The sequence below is a fragment of the Arachis stenosperma genome, chromosome 8, assembly GCF_014773155.1.
Source record: "Arachis stenosperma cultivar V10309 chromosome 8, arast.V10309.gnm1.PFL2, whole genome shotgun sequence".
Lineage (NCBI taxonomy): Eukaryota > Viridiplantae > Streptophyta > Magnoliopsida > Fabales > Fabaceae > Arachis > Arachis stenosperma.
In genome coordinates this window covers 30,236,844-30,255,627 of record NC_080384.1, presented here as the reverse complement: position 1 = coordinate 30,255,627, position 18,784 = coordinate 30,236,844, and the positions used below count along the sequence as shown (strand labels likewise).

Sequence of the window (18,784 nt, the reverse complement as noted above, 5' to 3'; positions counted from 1 at the left end):
TAAGAAAAAAATATAATTATAAAAAATTAACAAAATAATAAAAGAATAAAAAATAAATTATATTTTTTTATTAGTGTTTCTATATTTTTTTATTAAAATAAATACAAAATATACTAATTTAATATTTCTAACATAATATCTCTTTTTATATTTTATCTACCAAATATAATTTTATATTTTAATATTTTTATTTTAATGTCTCGTTCCTAAAAACAAATAGGGCCTTAGAAACTTCAAATAAGAAAATTAAAGGTACATCATAGAAAAAAGAGTGGACGTGGCTAATTTGCTAGGATATTCATATTACTTTTCTTCCACACCCAAAAAAATTCCACAGTTTAGTATAGCATATTCTATATTTATATAAAACAAGGACTAAGTAATGACACAAAATATATCTACAAAGTAGACTTCATTTTATATAGATAAAATAAATACACAGAAAGAATTCCACAGTTTAGTATACAAACTACAAAGTCTCCATCATTTTTTATGGATAAAACAAAGTACGCACTAAAAAATTCCACAATTTTGCATACAAACATTATTAATAAGGACTGAGAAATGACACAGAAAACCCACAAAATTAAAAAGTGCACCAGTCATATTGATAAAATAAATACACTAAAGAAAATTCCACGATAGATTTACTATACAAATAACTACATATTGCCCATCATTTTTTATAATAAAACAAATACACACTAAAAATATTCCACAATTTAGTATAGAGACATTAGTAAGGACTAAAAATCACACACACACACACAAACTACAACGTGCACATCATTTTATATAGATAAAACAAAAGCGCACTAAAACTATTCCACAATTTTGTATACAAACATTAATAAGGATTAAGAAATTAGACACCTCAGAATTTAAAGAAAAAACTACAAAGTGCACATAAATCATAATCTTCTATAGATAAACAAATACAAAATAAAAAATTCCACAATTTCCTACTATATACAAAGATTAATAAGGGCTAAAAAATATCCTAATTATATTAGTTACGTTGTATACTAAAATTAATTATTAAAATTAATTATTAAAATAAAATACACATTAAAAATGAGTTAAACTATATATATAAATATATAATAATTAATTTTAGTAACTAATTTTAATATACAAATAATATTTTAAAAATGATACATGTAAAAAAAGAAAAATAAACACCACTTTAAATAGATAAAAGTCATAGATCGAGAAGGATAATTAGGTTGCGTTTATTTTTTGAGATTGGAATTGCGACTGGAAATTAAAATTGAGTATTGTATTTAGTGATCAGATACTAAAACTAAAATTTTAATCCCAAGACTCATAATTTTAATTCTTTTCGGTTTCAGTATCTTCAGAAAGTGAGAATATATAAAACTGAAAGTTTTAGGAATAGAGATTGAAACTTTAATAATATTTTTTTAAAAAAATATTTTTATTTAACTTTTTAAATTTTAAATTTATCTTTCAATCTCTATATTTATCTTAAATCAAACATGATATTAAGGTATAATTTAATTCAGTATATTTTATACCAAGCACAGTACAAATACTTAATTTAATTTTATCTCTTAATCTTCATCTCCCAGTCTCAGTCTCTCTCCAAAGTAACCTCAAATAAGAAAATTAAAGATACGTTGTAGGAAAAAAAATTGTCCCAGTACTTTTTAAAAAGAAAAAGTATAGATAAACAATGAAAATATTAACAATGTGAATAATGGATATATCAGATGTTCAATTTACTAGGTGTGCAAATGGTTATTCTAATATTAAGATTTAGGTGAGTAATTTAAAGTGTAATATGTTTTACTTGAATTTGGCGAATTTTAAAATTTATTATTCATGTTGTTCGTTACCTAACATAATCCTTTTAGAAATTGGAGAACAAGTTATCTTAGTTTGGATTTGTCATTTATTATTGCATAATAAATTTAATAACGATTCACATATCTAACACGTAAATTTAATCTATTTATATATTGGTGAATGCTATCAAACTCCCTCTAAAATAACATGTAAGTTATCCTTTATTGTGTGTCACATTATAATTGGTCTTTATCTTAACCATAGTTGGATTATTTTATAATTTATTATTCTTAAAATATCAAAACCCCACTCCCGTTAATTGAAGCACATTCCACTCCTTCATTTTTTGTTCATCACTTCATCACCTAGATTCGATCCTTCCAAGCACCGTTGCGTTCGTGACAAGAAGCACCAACGTCATCGCCATCTACTGCCTTCCCACACAACCTCTATTTCTTTAGTGCATCATCCCTTAGTCATGTCGTTGAATTCCGTCGCCCATAACTTGTCCTTCCCAGTATAGACAGCGCTTCTTTTTGCCATGTATCACTGCTTATCCATATAATTAATGGTTAATTTTAGTTATTAAATTTTTTATTAAAAAAATATATCTTTATTTAATTACGTGACGGAACATGTAAATTAAAATATAATATAATAAAATAAATCTATTCAAAGTATTTAAAAGTATAATTAAAATTATGAACATACAAATATAATAATAAAATTTGTACTCCAAACAAATAAACATATTTTTTTTTTATCATACATATATTATTTAAAAAATAAATATATTATTAAAATTAATAACAGAAATTTAAAATAATAAAATTTAACTTTCTTACCGTATTTTTTATAGTATTTTTATTTTTTAATTTTTAATTTATTAGTACTTTATTATTTAATTAAAAATTAAACAAATTATTTTTATGAAAAATTATTTTTTGTATTATATTAGAGAAGAGACCAATATAGCAGTTTAAAAAATAAATTGTATAAATATTTAAGAGATAAATATAAAATACATACCTAAAATAAATAAAACAGACAAAATGGGAGTACTATTGAGAAATGGAGAATTATTTTTGTCTGTTTTATTTATTTTAGGCATGTATTTCATATTTATCTCTTAAATATCTATCTATATAATTTACTTTTGTATTTAAAAATTTTAATATTATCTATTTTTTATTTAAAAATTATTTTTACATTATTTTTTAGATTGTTATATTGGTCTCTTCTTTAAGATAATACAAAAAATAATTTATCATGAAGATAATTTATTTAATCATTAATTAAATAATAAAGTACGAATAAATTAAAAATTAAAAGAATAAAAATACTATAAAAAATACTTGTAAGAAAGTTAGATTTTATCATTTTAAACTTGTGTTATTAATTTTAACAATTTATTATTTTTTAAAATAATTTATGTACAATAAAAAATATATTTTTTATTTTAATTATACTTTTAAGTACTCTAAATAGAGTTATTATATTATATTTTACATATGAATATATGTTCTATCGTGTAATTAAATAAAGATTTATTTTAATAAAAAAAATTTAATAACCAAACTAAATATTACTTAGGTATGTATTTCATATTTATCTCTTAAATATTTATACAATTTATTTTTTAAACTGTTATATTGGTCTCTTCTCTAATATAATATAAAAAATAATTTTTCATAAAAATAATTTGTTTAATTATTAATTAAATAATAAAGTACTAATAAATTAAAAATTAAAAAATAAAAATACTATAAAAAATACGGTTAAAAAGTTGAATTTTATCATTTTAAATTTCTGTTATTAATTTTAATAATATATTTATTTTTAAATAATATATGTATGATAAAAAAAATATGTTTATTTTTTTGGAGTACAAATCTTATTATTATATTTGTATGTTCATGATTTTAATTATACTTTTAAATACTTTGAATAGATTTATTTTATTATATTATATTTTACATATAAATATATATTCCATCACGTAATTAAATAAAGATATGTTTTTTTAATAAAAAAATTTAATAACCAAATTAACCATTAATTATGTGGGTAAGCAGTGATTCACGCCAAAAAGAGGCACCGGCTATACTATACTGGGAAGAGAGGTTGTGTGGGAGGGCATGGCTATGACGTTAGCGCTTCTTGTCACGAACGCGACAGTGCTTGGAACGACCAAATCTAGGTGATGAAGTGATAAACAAAGAATGGAGGAGTGGAATGTGCTTCAATTAACGGAAGTGAAGCTTTGATATTTTAAGAATAATAAATTATAAAATAACCCAATTATAGTTAAGATAAGGACCAATTACAATGTGACACATAATAAAGAATAACTTACATGTTATTTTAGAGGAGATTGGGTAGCATTCACCTTATATATTTTATTTGAATATAATATATGAAATATCGTGTTTAAATTAAATTATAAATAATTAATTTATCCATATCATTTCTATTCTAAATAGACAACTATTTTGAATGGAATGAGTGAAAAAAAAATGTGAAAAGTAGTGCAAATTAAAGCTCCTAACTTAAAAAGCCAACCCTACTTTCTCTGTTATTAGTCCTACTTAACTTGGGCTAGTAAATTATTCTAAGTTTTAATTATTCTATTAATTTTTTATAATTTTATTAAATTTATATATTTTTTATAATTAAAATCTTACATATTTTTTTAATTTTATAATTAAATTTTGTTAGTATAAAAATATTAAAATTAATAAAATATTTATCTATAAATTAAAGATAATTATAATTAAATTAAAATTTTGACCACATATTTAAAAAAAATTAATTATTTTAATATTTTAAAAAAATCTAATTACAAAATTAAAAATTTATTTAAAAATGTTAGAAATTAAAATTTACTCAAAAATTGAATTTTTTTTATTTTAAAACAATTAAAAATAAATTATTTAAATTCTTTTAAAATTTTTAATTTTTAATTTTTTTATTTATAATTCAGATTAAAAAGAGTCTAATTTTCAAACTAATTCTCACACCTCTCAAATTTAATACGTCAAATATTAAAAACATTCTTATTATATTCATAATTTGTAAAATAACTTTGTCAAAGATAAAATTATAAAAAAAATTTTAATTCATGTAAAAATTGTTTTAAATTAAATAATTAAAGTCCATTCTATTAATACATTAAAGTCATTTTAAATTATAGAATTGAGTTTCAAATAGAAATAAATTTTTTATAAGAAAATAATATTCTTTTCTTATATTAAAAAAATTTTAAACAAACTCTAAAAATAATATAGAAATTCAATTAAAAAATAAATAAAAATTTAATTATAAATTTGATGAATATAATTATAACAAGGACTAAAAAATAATTAAACTTTTTGCTAAAACTATCATTGTTTACCGGCCTTTCTAGATTTCACCGCTTTTTTTTATATTAATTAAATATATGTGTAATACATTATTATTGAAAGATTAGGTGTATTTTTTTTATATGACTTTTTTTTAATTGATAATATTTAAATTGGACGGTCCAATTTATTTGAAAAAAAAAAATAAATTACAAATCGAAAGGTTCGATTTATATTTTTAAATTTTTTTTAAATAAAAATCGGACGGTCTAATTTTAATATTAATTTTTTTTAATTTTCAAAAACACAAATCCGACACCGTCCGATTTGTGATTGTTTATTTAAAAAACAAAACAATACAAATAAATCGATACCTCTATAGCAATGTAAAATACTTCTCTCCCCACAGTATCCTGTGATACACCACTCTCTCTCTCACGAAAAATAAAAAGCGCAGCAAGTGACTATAAGTACTAATTTCTAATTATAGATTCATTGATTTTGGGATAAGAGAAAAAAACTCAACATTAATGTGTATTAACTATTAACTCTTAATCCTACAAATTACGGCTGATATAAGACTTTTTTTTTTTTCGCTATATATATACAGGACCATTCCGTGGCAGTTATTGACATACAGAACCAAACTACATAAAATTTAGTACGCGTTTTCATATACCGTTAGTTACTTACAGCTATTTGTTATTTCAATTAGCTATGAGAGTTCACAAGTAATAGTGTTGAGGAGCATTTCAACAGGAAGACCATTTTAGTTACTGGTGCAACTGGATTCTTAGCCAAAAGTTATTATCTTGCATCTATATCTATACTTCTTATGGTGAAATTAGTACAATGATTAACGCTCTAATGGTTCTTTTTAAATTTTAATTTTGTTTATAGTTTTCGTGGAGAAGATATTGAGAGTTCAACCCAACATAAAAAGGTTATACCTTGTTGTGAGAGCATCAAATCCACATGTAGCTCTCCAACGCTTGCATAGTGAGGTACCCATTTTCATTTAATTTAGTTGTTTCTTGCTCAATTGCATTAGTTAGAAATTAACACATATGAACTACACGTAATACATAACGCGGCTAACATTTCTTTTATTGAAATTAATAATAATAAACGTTTCATCTTTTACTAAAAATACTGACTCCTTTTATACACACACTCAGACAGATTCATGTGTGAATTTGTGGGGGCAAACGCCCCACTAAAATTTGAATTTTTTTTAAATAATACATGATGATATTTATTTGTTCTTATTATATTAAATTATTATAAAAATTATTTTATTGACATATATATTTTGCGTTTACTGTTAAAAAAATTTTTTAGAACCATAATCTCTAACTATATAGATCCACTATAGGACAAATATTAAACAAATTTTATATCGACATATTATTTATGTAAGTAGATCTTTGGGAAGAAGTTGTTCAAAATACAAAAAGAAAAGTGGAGTGAAAAATTCAGCACCTTTTTGTCCGAGAAAGTGGTGGCAGTTGCAGGTGATGTTTCTCTTCACAATTTCGGAATCAAAGATCAAATCCTTATTGAAGAGATGTTGGAAGAGATTGATATTATAGTGCACAGTGCCGCAACTACAAGACTTGATGAAAGGTAAATAAGATTGCGTTATTTTAAGCAATAGCTATGTATGTGCCAAAATCAGTTATTGATATAAAATATATGTTAAAATATAAATATATTAAAAATAAATAAAATGATATATATATTTATATATAAATATATTAGTTAGTGATTAATTTTAATGTACAAATAATATTTTTTATAATTATTAAGCTGTCATACTCTTATTTTTTACGGATTTATCCAAAGAGGGTTTTAAAAATATTAATTGAGAGAGTAAAACTTTTTCTCTCTACAGTTATTTTTTTGAAAATTTTTTTAAATATATTAAGAATACTAGTATTGTAATAATTTTTGCTGTTGATTTCAATTAATATACATTATATATATTTTATAATTAAAATCAATAACTAAAATTACTCAAATACCTAAAATTCTATTAGTATTTAATTTATTTTATGCAGATATGATGTTGCAATGGCGACAAATACAGTGGGAGCTTATAATGTCATGAACTTCGCTAAAATGTGTAGTAGAATAGAGGTTCTTCTTTATGTATCTACTGGTATGCAATTCTTTAATGAATTAATTTGAAAAATAATAAAAACTGGTGAATAATCACTAATCAGTCAATATAAATTTTAAATGTGTAATTTTAAATTTTTAATATGTATTTTTTTTGGTGCTACTCACTTGTAAATAACAAACAGGAAAAGCCTCCTATGTTGCGTTTAAATATAAGTTGGTTGATTCATCATATGTAAAAGGAAAAAAAATTGTTTTAAATAATTTCCTTAATGATGAATACAAATTCTCATATTAGCCATATTCTCAAGAAAAGTCAGTAAAAATCTAAGAGATCTCAAAATCTAATATCAAAATTATTTTATTATAGTTTTACGGGAAATGCTATGAGTTAACATTTTTAGTAGAAAAAAAATTTGGTTATTAGACTTGCTTTAAATTGGTCAATATTTTTCTATTTTAGAACCAATGTGTGCACGTGTGTGCGTGTGGTTATATTTTGGTTTCAGCTTATGTTTCTGGGGAGGCAGAACTAATACTCGAGGAAGGATTTCATATGGGTCAGACCTTAAAAAGCCCTTTAAAATTAGACATCAACTTAGAAAAGAAGTTGATTGAGGAAAAACTTAGTGAACTCAAAGCACAGAATGTCAATGAAAGAACAATCACCTCAATAATGAAAGAATTTGGAACAATAAGGTAAACTGCAAATTAATATAAAGTCTATCTTGTGTGGAACTAAATAGAGTTTCCAAGCACAAATTTAATTTACTCTATTTTTACCACATTTTTATTTTTAACAAGTTTAATCACCCGTGCCATGCACGTGATAAGATTGAAATTATAATTTTAAGTTGTTATGTTAAATTTCATTTTAATTATAATAATTTAATTAATAAAAAAATAACTTGTATGCGTTGTTTTTTTCTCTTAATATAGTGTTAATTGTATTAGCTATAAAATAGTTATTTAATCTACTTTTTTCAATAAATCAGGCATATATACTCAATATGACCATAAATAATCTAGTAATACTTAAATCTACCAACAAAGTTTTATATGTTGGTTTACTGTAAAGTAAGAAAATATCAAAATCAGCTCAAAATGAAGAACAAATTAATAGAGAATCCTAATACAGAAAATTTTGTAATAAATAATAAATAATTTAAACCTACTGAATAACAATTCAATGCTATCCTTTGATACCTGCAAAATATATACATGAAACAATACTGTATCAATGTTTGTATATAAAATTATATGATTACTGTAATTATAAAATTGTTTGTCAAGAGAATAAAATTATACGACTTATATATATATATATATATATATATATATATATATATATACACACTAATTACAAACGATATGAATTTTTAATGGAGATACTAGATACTAATAGAAAAAAATTATATAAATAGAAATTATTTAATTTCAATTTCAATTTCATATAACAAAACAGTGGTTTTCAAAAATTATGGAATCTTTTTTTGACATATGTATTATGCCATACGTATAAATTATACGGGTTATTATATAAATTCATATATATGCATAACAAAACAGTTTAATATTATATATTTTCTACATTAATTATATGCCAATATTTTGAAAAAAGAGATAAAAGAAGAGATATATAAATATGTATAATATTATTGCTATATATGAAGCAATTTTATATTGCTTTAATTATAGAGACTTATTATAATTATATAAAATTTAATTTGAGGAAATAATTTCCATTGTCATAAATAATATACTAAAACTGTTATTATATTATCTTCTTTATGGTTAATTGAATTTATCAATGATTTTCCCGTGTAAATCGTTATTACCCGGTTTTTAATAATGACTTAATATACAAAATTTGAAATTGAAAATTGTTATTACTAATTCAATTAACTGGTTAATTGAGTAATAATTATCAAATTATTAAGGTGCAAAATCATTGATTTACTCAATAGATTTCCATATATTATTTATATATCAAGTAATAATTTAAAATTATATTATTTACCCAATTAATAATACTATTATTAATAATTATTTTTTGCATTAATTTTTAAATCAATTATTAAATAATTATTTTTGTTAAGATAATTGTTTATAAATTATTTCAAATTATATTTTGTTAAGATATAATTATTTAGATTATTACTCATGGCACAGGTATAATTTCATTTTATATCAATTAATCAATTATAATTATATGACACGGGTGTAATTTTAATTTTATCCACCAATTATTGGCAAATAAATTTTATTCCGATTATAAATAAAATCTGTTTTTATTGGTAAATAAATTGTCTTTAGGTCAACGATTTAATATATGTGTAGGTTCATTTTTTGTCAAATATAATGAAAATACAAATAAAGAAATAAAGGATAAAAATAAACTTAATAATATCTGACACTACTTCATTTTATTAAATTATTTAAAAATAGCACATCCACAAAAAATAATCGTAATATATAAATTGAGGCAATAATTTAAAATTCTATAATTATAATTTAATCAAATACTAATAGTAAAACCAAATTACCTAAACAATATTGAATCTATTCTAGTCCTTAGTCACGTATAGTATAGAATCATTCTTGTAACGACAACCAACTGAAATAACATCGTAAGTTTCAATATTTAGAATTCGTGTAAAATCAGACCATCCTCTTGTTAGATGAGCTTCATCATCCACTATCCATGCAATGCGGCAAGGTATAGAATTGCCACACCGAGAAACCAAACTAACTCTTATTCCCCTCAATGGTATTGCATGCATGCAAAAGAAAACTGGTAATTTCGGAAAAAATCAAAATATATATGTTAAAAAATTATTCTAATAATGAACAGCTTAAACTAAGAAAATTTAAATATATTACCAATCGTTGAAATTGCATATATGAATTTGTCACGAATTTAGCAAAACTGAACTGAAACTGAGGAAATTCAATTTTATTATGTGCTCCACTTCGAAGATTTTCGGGCAGACGTAAAAAGCATGGAGGGGATGGAACTTGAACTTGCCCTATAAAGTTCCGTGGATTCAATTCCTCAATCAAAAATCGAGCTCCTCCTAAGAAATCTAACTTTAACCACATTCCACTGGGTTGATTATAATAGGTGGGTAGATCCAACCATCCTACGGTAAAGTAGAGACTATTGCCTCTTCTTTGAACGCTTACATCCATGTAGTTGGAACCCGAATCAGTGAAGACAACTCGATGAGGTATTTCATGGATGTGATGCATTATAAATGATTGTGGCAAAAGACAATCCAACTGAAATATTAGACGATAAGAATAACTTAGAGTAACAAAAAAAAAAATTATCAAAAGAATAATATAATAGAATGAGTATATAAAAAATATTATAAAAAATTATAAATTGTACCTTAAAAGAATCAACTTCAATAAAAAAACGAAAAATACATTCTTATTCTATGAAGTAGTAAAAAAAAAAACTAAATACAAAATTATGAATTGACTCTTAAATTTAGATTCATCTACCACAGAAAAACACTATATATAGACTTTAGTAAAACAAAAATAAATATGTAAATTACCTATTATTAAGGTAATTTTTTAATAATGCATTAAATATTGATTTGATACAATTATAATGAATATATGTTCCTAAATTAGTATAATTATATATTAATTTCATCATATCACGGGTAACAAAGATTTTTTATTATTAGTATTACTATTATTGATATTATTATTATCATTAAAATAAATAAAAGTATTTTTAATTGATAATTGATAAGTAATTTAATAGTGCATTAAATTTTGATTTGATACAATTATAATGAAGATATGTTTTTAAATTAGTATAATTATATATTATTCATTAAATATTAAATACAAAATAATTATATTAAAGATATTTTTTATAAAATAATTTAAAAAATTATTTGATATACGTGAATCGAGTAACAAAGATTTTTTATTATTATTATTATTATTGATATTATTATTATCATTAAAATTATTAAAAGTATTTTTAATTGATAATTAATAAGTAGTTTAATAGTGCATTAAATATTGATTTGATATAATTATAATGAAGATATGTTGCTAAATTAGTATAATTATATATTATTCATTTAGTTTAATTATAATATAATTACAATAAAATAATTTAGAATAGAAAAAAAATTATTCGTTTTGGAGGGAAAACGGAGGCATGAGAGATCGACATGTCACTTTTAGTAGTTGGGGGAAAACCCAATTTTAGTATATTAAGTAGATATTGGGTTAACAATTGTGTTTTTTTGAATTGTAATCTACTGTGATATTTTTTTAAAATGTGAGATGATTTAATTTATAGAGTACAAATCGGACCGTCCGATTTTTAAAAAGTACAGAAATCGGACCGTCCGATTTGTGTACTTAGATCGATTTGTATAGTCTAAATTTTTAAAACTTTTTAAACACAAATCGAAAGGTTTAATTTGTTTACCCCCATAATTTTAAAAAACACCAAAAATTATCATGTTAAAGTATAACACACACCCTACTTCCATATCTAAATTTTTTAGCCTCTTTTTACTTCTTAGGTAAATTGTGAAAGTTTGATTGATTATCGGTGTTTTTTGTTTTTATATAGGGCACATTTTCATGGGTGGTCAAACACCTATACATTTACAAAATCAATGGGAGAAATGCTTGTGACAAATATGAAGGGTAATCTACCCTTGATCATCACGCGTCCGACTATGATGATCGGAACTCATTCACAACCCTTTCCGGGTTGGATTGAAGGTGTTAGGTAAATAGAATAATCATTTAATTTAATTAGCATGTATAATTAATAATATGTATTCCACACTATACATGACTATTTAAGAATGTAACTAAATGACATAATTTTACAACTTCAGAACTATAGACTTTGTGTTTGTTGAGTATTTCAAAGGAGCACTAACTAGTTTTGTTGGCCATCCAAAGACAACTATTGATCTGGTGAGTCTCACTCTTCAAATCATTTTACTTTGAATAGTTTGTATACAAAAGTAGACGAATTATTATCTTTGGAGTAGGTTATTGTTTGATGTTTGGAGTGGATGCTACATTTTTCTCCTCACTTGAGAATTGAAATGATGATACAGATACCAGCAGACATGGTGATAAACTCAATGATCATAGCGTTGTTGGTTCATTCTAAGAGTAATTCTTCCAACAGTTTGATCTACCATATTGGTACTTCGCTTGGAAATCCAATTAAACTTTCGGATATTCAAGATATAATGCATTGTTATATGACAAAAGAACCGTGGCTAAAAAATTCTGGGAAGTCGGGGGCATTCTATGAAAAATTTACATTCAACCCCAGTTATACGGAGGTTCATGAATTTCCCCAAAACAAGGTATTGGCTCAAATAAATTAAGTTGCCATATTTTATATTTAATGGAACTATTTTGTTACATAAAGGTTTATTAACGTTGAATTACTATGCTAAGTTTTTAACTAATAATTTATTTCCCCCTTGATTGTTACGGTGTTAAAGAGATCAAGGTTGAAGAGGATAATCAACATTTATCGTCCTTATCTTCACTTCTCGGGCATGTACGTAACATAATATTGTATCTAATTAATTATGTTATTGATTTATATATAAATATGCAACATTTTAATTTATTTGTTAACAGCTTTGATGATAAGAACACGGAGAAGCTGCGGATGGCAATAAAGGGTGTTGGCAGCGTTGAGAGGAAATTTAACTTGGATCCCAAGAGCATTGATTGGAAGGACTACCTGATGAATGTTCATTTTCCAGGTCTAATCAAGTACAGCATGCAACCTAAGATGTAACGAACGCCTGACCTTTGTTGAAAGTTGGAACAGCATAAGAATGATTAGGAGTATTGGTATTGTTTTACATGTTAGTACTAGATGTTTGCAGGAATTGCATTGGAAATTTCGAACTGCCTTAGCGTTGTTCCAGATTGTTGGCTACGCCCCTTTTGTGTATTTGTAGTGGCAGTGGTGTGAAGAAAATAGAATTAGAAATCAAACAAAAACTATACTTGGAATTAAATAAATAAATAAATAAGAAACTCTTCAATAATAATCTCTTGCTTGGTTATGAATGTCAGCCACCATGGTTGCCATGAAAAAGTAACACCTTAATATTAAGCCTGAATCCATCGCCTCAACAACGATCAAAATATAATTACATCAATGAGATTAAATTGTATAGATTGAACTTGGGTGGCCAAAAAATAAAGCCCCTCCTTTAAATTGATTTAAAATAATTGCAAATATAGCACCTTAACTTCAAACAGAATCATTCACGTTGAAAGATTTGTCACAAAGGAGGAGACCTCTCTTTTCTTTTACCAGTCAAGGAAGTTGTGTTGTTCTCATCAACTTGGGAATCCATGATACCGACACCATTTGAAAATTCCTGTGGTCCCTCGGCATCCTTTGTGTTATGGTGATTGAAGTTAGGAGTATCCACACTATTGCAAACATTAGCTTCGGCATCCTGAGAACTATGACGGGTAATACACAGCCAAGTCCTTGAAGTTTCATCACCAGTGTGCAGTGCTAAAGGCACATGCCATGACCCTTTTTCTGATTCCTGAAACACATACAAACCTTTTCAGATTTTTTTAAAGAATTTAATTCAACAGCAAGTCTCAAGAAACAAGTCGAAATACAATAGTTGAGACTCATTTGCATACCAACATCTTGGATGGCAATACACAAGATTCGATTCATTAAGACTCTATAAATACAAAAACTCATCCTCACAACAATAACAGTCCCTCTAAAAGTAGCATTAACCTTTATGAACATTACAGAAGCTTAAAAATATACTTAAGTATCAAATCTCCCAGCAAACACCAAAACCTAGAAAATCCTGACCGACACACATGTAGAGTGCAAAATACTTCTGCATACCCCGCAAGTACAGAAAAAGAATATTACCTGGATGACCAATGAGTATGGTGGTGGCATCTGAAGTTTCAGGTTTCCTTTAACAAATGTGTAGTGAACCTGTAGATGAGGAAAACAACTTAATTCACATGAATAAGCACACAATAAAAAACTTGAATGAGCTAGAGAAATTTTTTGCAACTTCAGAAGTATAAACTTGGATGACTCTATCAATGTGAAATAACTACTGCGAAGTCAAATATTGGAGAATGTACTAAAAATCAGTATGGTTTGTCCAACCACATGAAAATGAAAACAGATCAAACTCCATTTTTCTCCAAATAATCCCCCTCCCACCAGAAGTTTCACAGAAAATTATAATACACTAAAGAATATAATAAGAATATGCACATGAATGACAACAAAAAAGAAATAATATCATAGAATAAACACTTTCAAAAAGAATCTACATGAGTGAAAGTGCTCAAACCAAATTACAGGACAGAACAAACAGGGATGTAATAAATTTGAAAAATTAAATGAATAAGAAATAGACTTCCCATAGAAGATTCAGTCCATTTGAAATTGTGTGCAGGAATTAACTCACGCATTATGCTAGAATAAGCAATAGCTTACTTGATGTCTTTCTTTCCACTGGTTAAAAAAGTTGCTTCCTATGAGTTCAAATATGTGATCCCGCATTTCATCATTTGTCACAAGCAAGCATCTGAGTTTTACAGCAGCATAAAGCCAATACCTGAAATCCAAAATAGTTCATGGTAATAATATCAGTACACAAGGAAAATGAAATGAGTTAAAATGAGAAGTGTAACTGTGTAAACGGTACTTAAATGGAATAATCTAAAGGAGAATTTGCAAATTAGTGATCAAAAGAAATTTAAAACCAAAATTTAACCATATAATTGAATTGGTGCCTAACAGAGAAAGAATAATTATCATGCATATGTGACTAAATACGAATAGTAAATTAAGCATATTTGAAAAAACGGAAGAAAAATACTCACTAAAGCTAATTTTCCTTAAAACTTTAAAAAACTAATATATTATTAATCTTAAAGGAAAAGAAATGGTCAAACAGTAAAAGAACAATGCTATCAGTAAATTAAAAACAAAAGCAAATTGAAAGAAAATAATTTAGCAATTTACCAATCATCATTGGATCCAGTTGGAGTCGTATAGAGCGCACCATTATTCATCCACTCCTCTACCACCCTTCTGCTTGATGGATTATCCATAAGCCCTCTCATTCGCTTGTTATGCAAGATGACCAGTGGCCATTTTTTCCCGCTACAATTGTAAAGTTCTTTTACTACATCGTCAAGCTGAACTATTACAAAATCGACATGATAAACACAATTAGTTGCAAAAACCAACAAAGCTTGCTCATCACACAAGAGAGCAAGAACATGAAACATCGGCATACAACCTGAGAAATGCTAAATCCACCATCTGCAAAATTTTGTTGGTAGAGCCCAACATTCGCTCCATCCACTATAGCATCATAACACGCATGTTTGTCAAGCCAGCCCTATCATGAGGGTAACAAAGGTACCAAAACTGAGTTACTACTTACTACCATCAATTACCAACATAAGTGCTAAAAATATTCACACATGAAACCGAACTGTGTTTCAATGAGGGGACAAGATTAACTCACCTGAAATTCACTGAAATTAGCTTTGACCTCTCTTTCCAGTGCCAAATTAGCAACAGAACGTGCAAACTTGTCTGTCTCCTCATCATCGATATCAACACAAACTAATTGCTGGCTGCAACCACAACAACGTCCTTCAGCACTAACATTGGTCCTTCTAACAAGCCAGTCCCCTTTCCCAACCCACCCTTGACCATGCCACCCACCCCCATTTCGCAAAATCCCTTCTTTCACACGAGCCAAGTCCTCCAAACCAACCTCAGAACCCTTTCCACTGTGAAACCACTCTTCAATCACAGACGCCGTCGTTTCACTAACGCACCTCACTGAGCTCCTTAGCTTGTGCAAATACTCATACACCTTATCTGCATTCCCGTTCTTCGCACTCACCTTCAGCAGCGCCGTGAGTTGTGGTTCCTCGAGTGTCACACCAGAACCGTTCACATGCTCCTCCACCTCATAAGCCTTACCGGAATTTCCAAGCTCACAGAATCCGAACAAAGCAGGGTCAAAAGTCCTCAGCCTAGGGGCAGAGCCATAATTCTGAACGGCCTTCGCGAGCTCAAATGCGCGGTCGGCATTGCCTTTCGCGGCGGCAAGCCTGGCAACAGCGGTGAGGGTGGCTTCATTGGGGTTTATTCCGAGGCTGGTCATGTGATCGAAAATGCGGAATCCGTGGTGCAATGCGGTGTCTTTGAGCGAGACGTTGTTGACGGAATTGGAACAGAGGTAGAGTAAGGCATTGAAGTGGTGCTGATTGATGCGAGTGTTGGTCGAAACGGCGTCATCGTATACAGAGATGGCAGCGCTTAGATCCTTGGATTTGGAGCATGAGTTGAGCTCGAATTGGAACTTGGCCTCTGGAGTTTGTGCCTTCCTCTTCTTCTTGCTGTTGTTGTCCATTGATGCAATTTGGTTGGGTATTTTGGTGTTCAAATTTTGCACCATTTGAAACTCTATAAGCGTTAACTTTTTCGGTGAATCTATATAGCAGTTACCTATACACTGGTAGAATACGGAGAATTAGAAGAGGATTGTTCAGCACACACAAGGTTGTCAAGAACAAGTTCCTATATAGGCACGGAAGGTTAGTAAGCAGAGCACAGGATGTAAGTGCCTACAAAAATTTTAATCATGGCACGTAATATAAGAATGTAGGCTCACATAGAAATACATGTACTACATAATGATAAAATAATCATCAATCTCATATAATAACACAAATAGAGAAATTAATCACAAATACCATAAATATATTACGTTATAATAGTTCAAAATGCATAGAGTTTAACTTGAAAGTATTCAGCTCCAAAGCTAGTAGTTAAATATCATAAAATATAAGTCACATACCATAAAATAAAAAACACATCCACAAGTTTTTGACATATATTAAACTAACATGAGAAATATTCAAAATATCTAACACCAGCTATTAATCAAAGTGACATCTACAGCAGATCTTGGAAGCCATGACCATCATCATCTTCATTTTCATCTTCTAAATATATAATGTAGGGCAGTATGTTAATAACTTCACAATAAAACAACACTAAAAAAATACATAAAAAAAACATTAAAACAGTACTACAGGTCTATAACAGATTCACAATTGAAAAAAATAACTATTAATAATCAGAGCCTCACAAACCCTATATTAATAATTTCATATATTGAATTATATACATAATGCAAGACAGTAAATCACACACTCTGCATCAATTGTTGATTATTGGCAGAGCTAGACAACATTCACAAGTCACAACAAACCTGAAAGTGAAAGCAGACCGTGAAAACTGGAGAAATTCAGGGGCGGTTCAGGAACAGCAAGCGACGGCCGAAGGGAGCAATGAGTTTCGCCGCCGACGGAGAGCTACAGAGTTCAGACTCCGCGAGAGGCAGCACGCGGCCAGACTCGGTGGCGGCGCCCTGAGGTGTGCTTGTGCGGCAGTGGTTGTGAATGAAAAACGCAAAGACGCGGTGGTTTTGCGTTCTGCTTGTGCGGCGGCTGCACACAAATGCAACATAAAACGGCGGTGGCCGAAATGGTGATACGAAATTAGGAACACTTTGTTGTTGTGGATTGGAAGTTATCGTTTTTATTTTAAAGGAAATTAGGATTTTCTTTTTTGGAAGTTATGAATTTTTCTGGATTGGAAGTTATGGTTTTTGCACGAAAGCTTAGGACTACTCGATTGGGCCATTTAGGCCTTGGCCCATTTTAATCTTTAAAAATATTCTAGTTTTGGTCCAGCCTAAATATTTTGGGCCTTAATTGAGGGTTTGTTCTTTGGAAAATGGATCCTCTCCATTTTTTTCCACTTGAGAGAATAAAGTATAATCTCTCATCTTTAATTCTATAAGTGGGACCAAAAATTAATAAGAGAGAGAGAACAATGGATGATGAGATCAAACACCGGACACTATCCAGTTTTTTTCCCACTGGAGAGGATCCACTCCCTTGTTCTTTGTAACAAGAAACTCATGCTAGAGCGAAGAACAAATAATATTTTTGAAAGTCTTGAATTCAATCAACCTAGTGACCTGGTTGGTTGAATAATATCTAATTAATATTAAACATAGCTGGAGACTATCTTATCGTTAGCAAAAGCTATTTTCTCTCCGTACAGTTTCTTTCCTTCGTTCTTTTCTTTCATCTGACCGTTAACGGGAGGCCAGAAAATAATCCGGCCGACCACCAACCCATCAAACAGGAACGTGATCTCCTACAGTAAAGCATTAAAAAAATGAGAAAAGGTGAGGAGGGATTCACTGGCACCTCCATCCTCACTCCAAGAGTGAAAGACTAGATGCTGGAATAACCGGAGTCCAATAGAAGATCATATGCTAATATGGTCCGAGGAGATAACCCAGAAGATGAGATCGAGCTGGGAGATTCTCAAGATATCAAATCCAAACTAATTTAAATTAAACCGCTCATCCAATCCAATA

General features: G+C 27.7%; 2 protein-coding genes across 4 annotated transcripts; one reads left to right on the top strand and one right to left on the bottom strand.

Moving 5' to 3' along the window:
* The first annotated feature begins 1,720 nt into the window (after positions 1-1,720).
* LOC130946982 (probable fatty acyl-CoA reductase 4) lies at positions 1,721-13,139 on the top strand. Its single transcript, XM_057875901.1, has 11 exons — positions 1,721-1,749; positions 5,910-5,953; positions 6,051-6,154; positions 6,574-6,776; positions 7,211-7,311; positions 7,781-7,970; positions 11,884-12,045; positions 12,158-12,239; positions 12,386-12,643; positions 12,785-12,843; positions 12,927-13,139. The coding sequence occupies exons 1-11, from the start codon at positions 1,721-1,723 to the stop codon at positions 13,087-13,089; spliced, it is 1,395 nt and encodes a 464-aa protein (XP_057731884.1). The 3' UTR covers positions 13,090-13,139.
* LOC130946981 (proteinaceous RNase P 2) lies at positions 12,984-17,890 on the bottom strand. Of its 3 annotated transcripts, none has more exons than XM_057875900.1 (7): positions 17,603-17,890; positions 15,839-16,952; positions 15,608-15,709; positions 15,328-15,503; positions 14,797-14,917; positions 14,212-14,280; positions 12,984-13,861 (listed from the first exon to the last, which is right to left on the bottom strand). In XM_057875900.1, exons 2-7 carry the CDS (start codon positions 16,781-16,783, stop codon positions 13,586-13,588), a joined length of 1,689 nt encoding a protein of 562 aa, XP_057731883.1. In that variant the 5' UTR covers positions 16,784-16,952; positions 17,603-17,890; the 3' UTR covers positions 12,984-13,585. The 3 variants fall into 3 exon arrangements, with proteins under 3 accessions (XP_057731883.1, XP_057731881.1, XP_057731882.1); XM_057875898.1 differs by having other exon boundaries at positions 15,839-16,905; XM_057875899.1 differs by having other exon boundaries at positions 15,839-16,840.
* Positions 17,891-18,784: the final 894 nt, after the last annotated feature.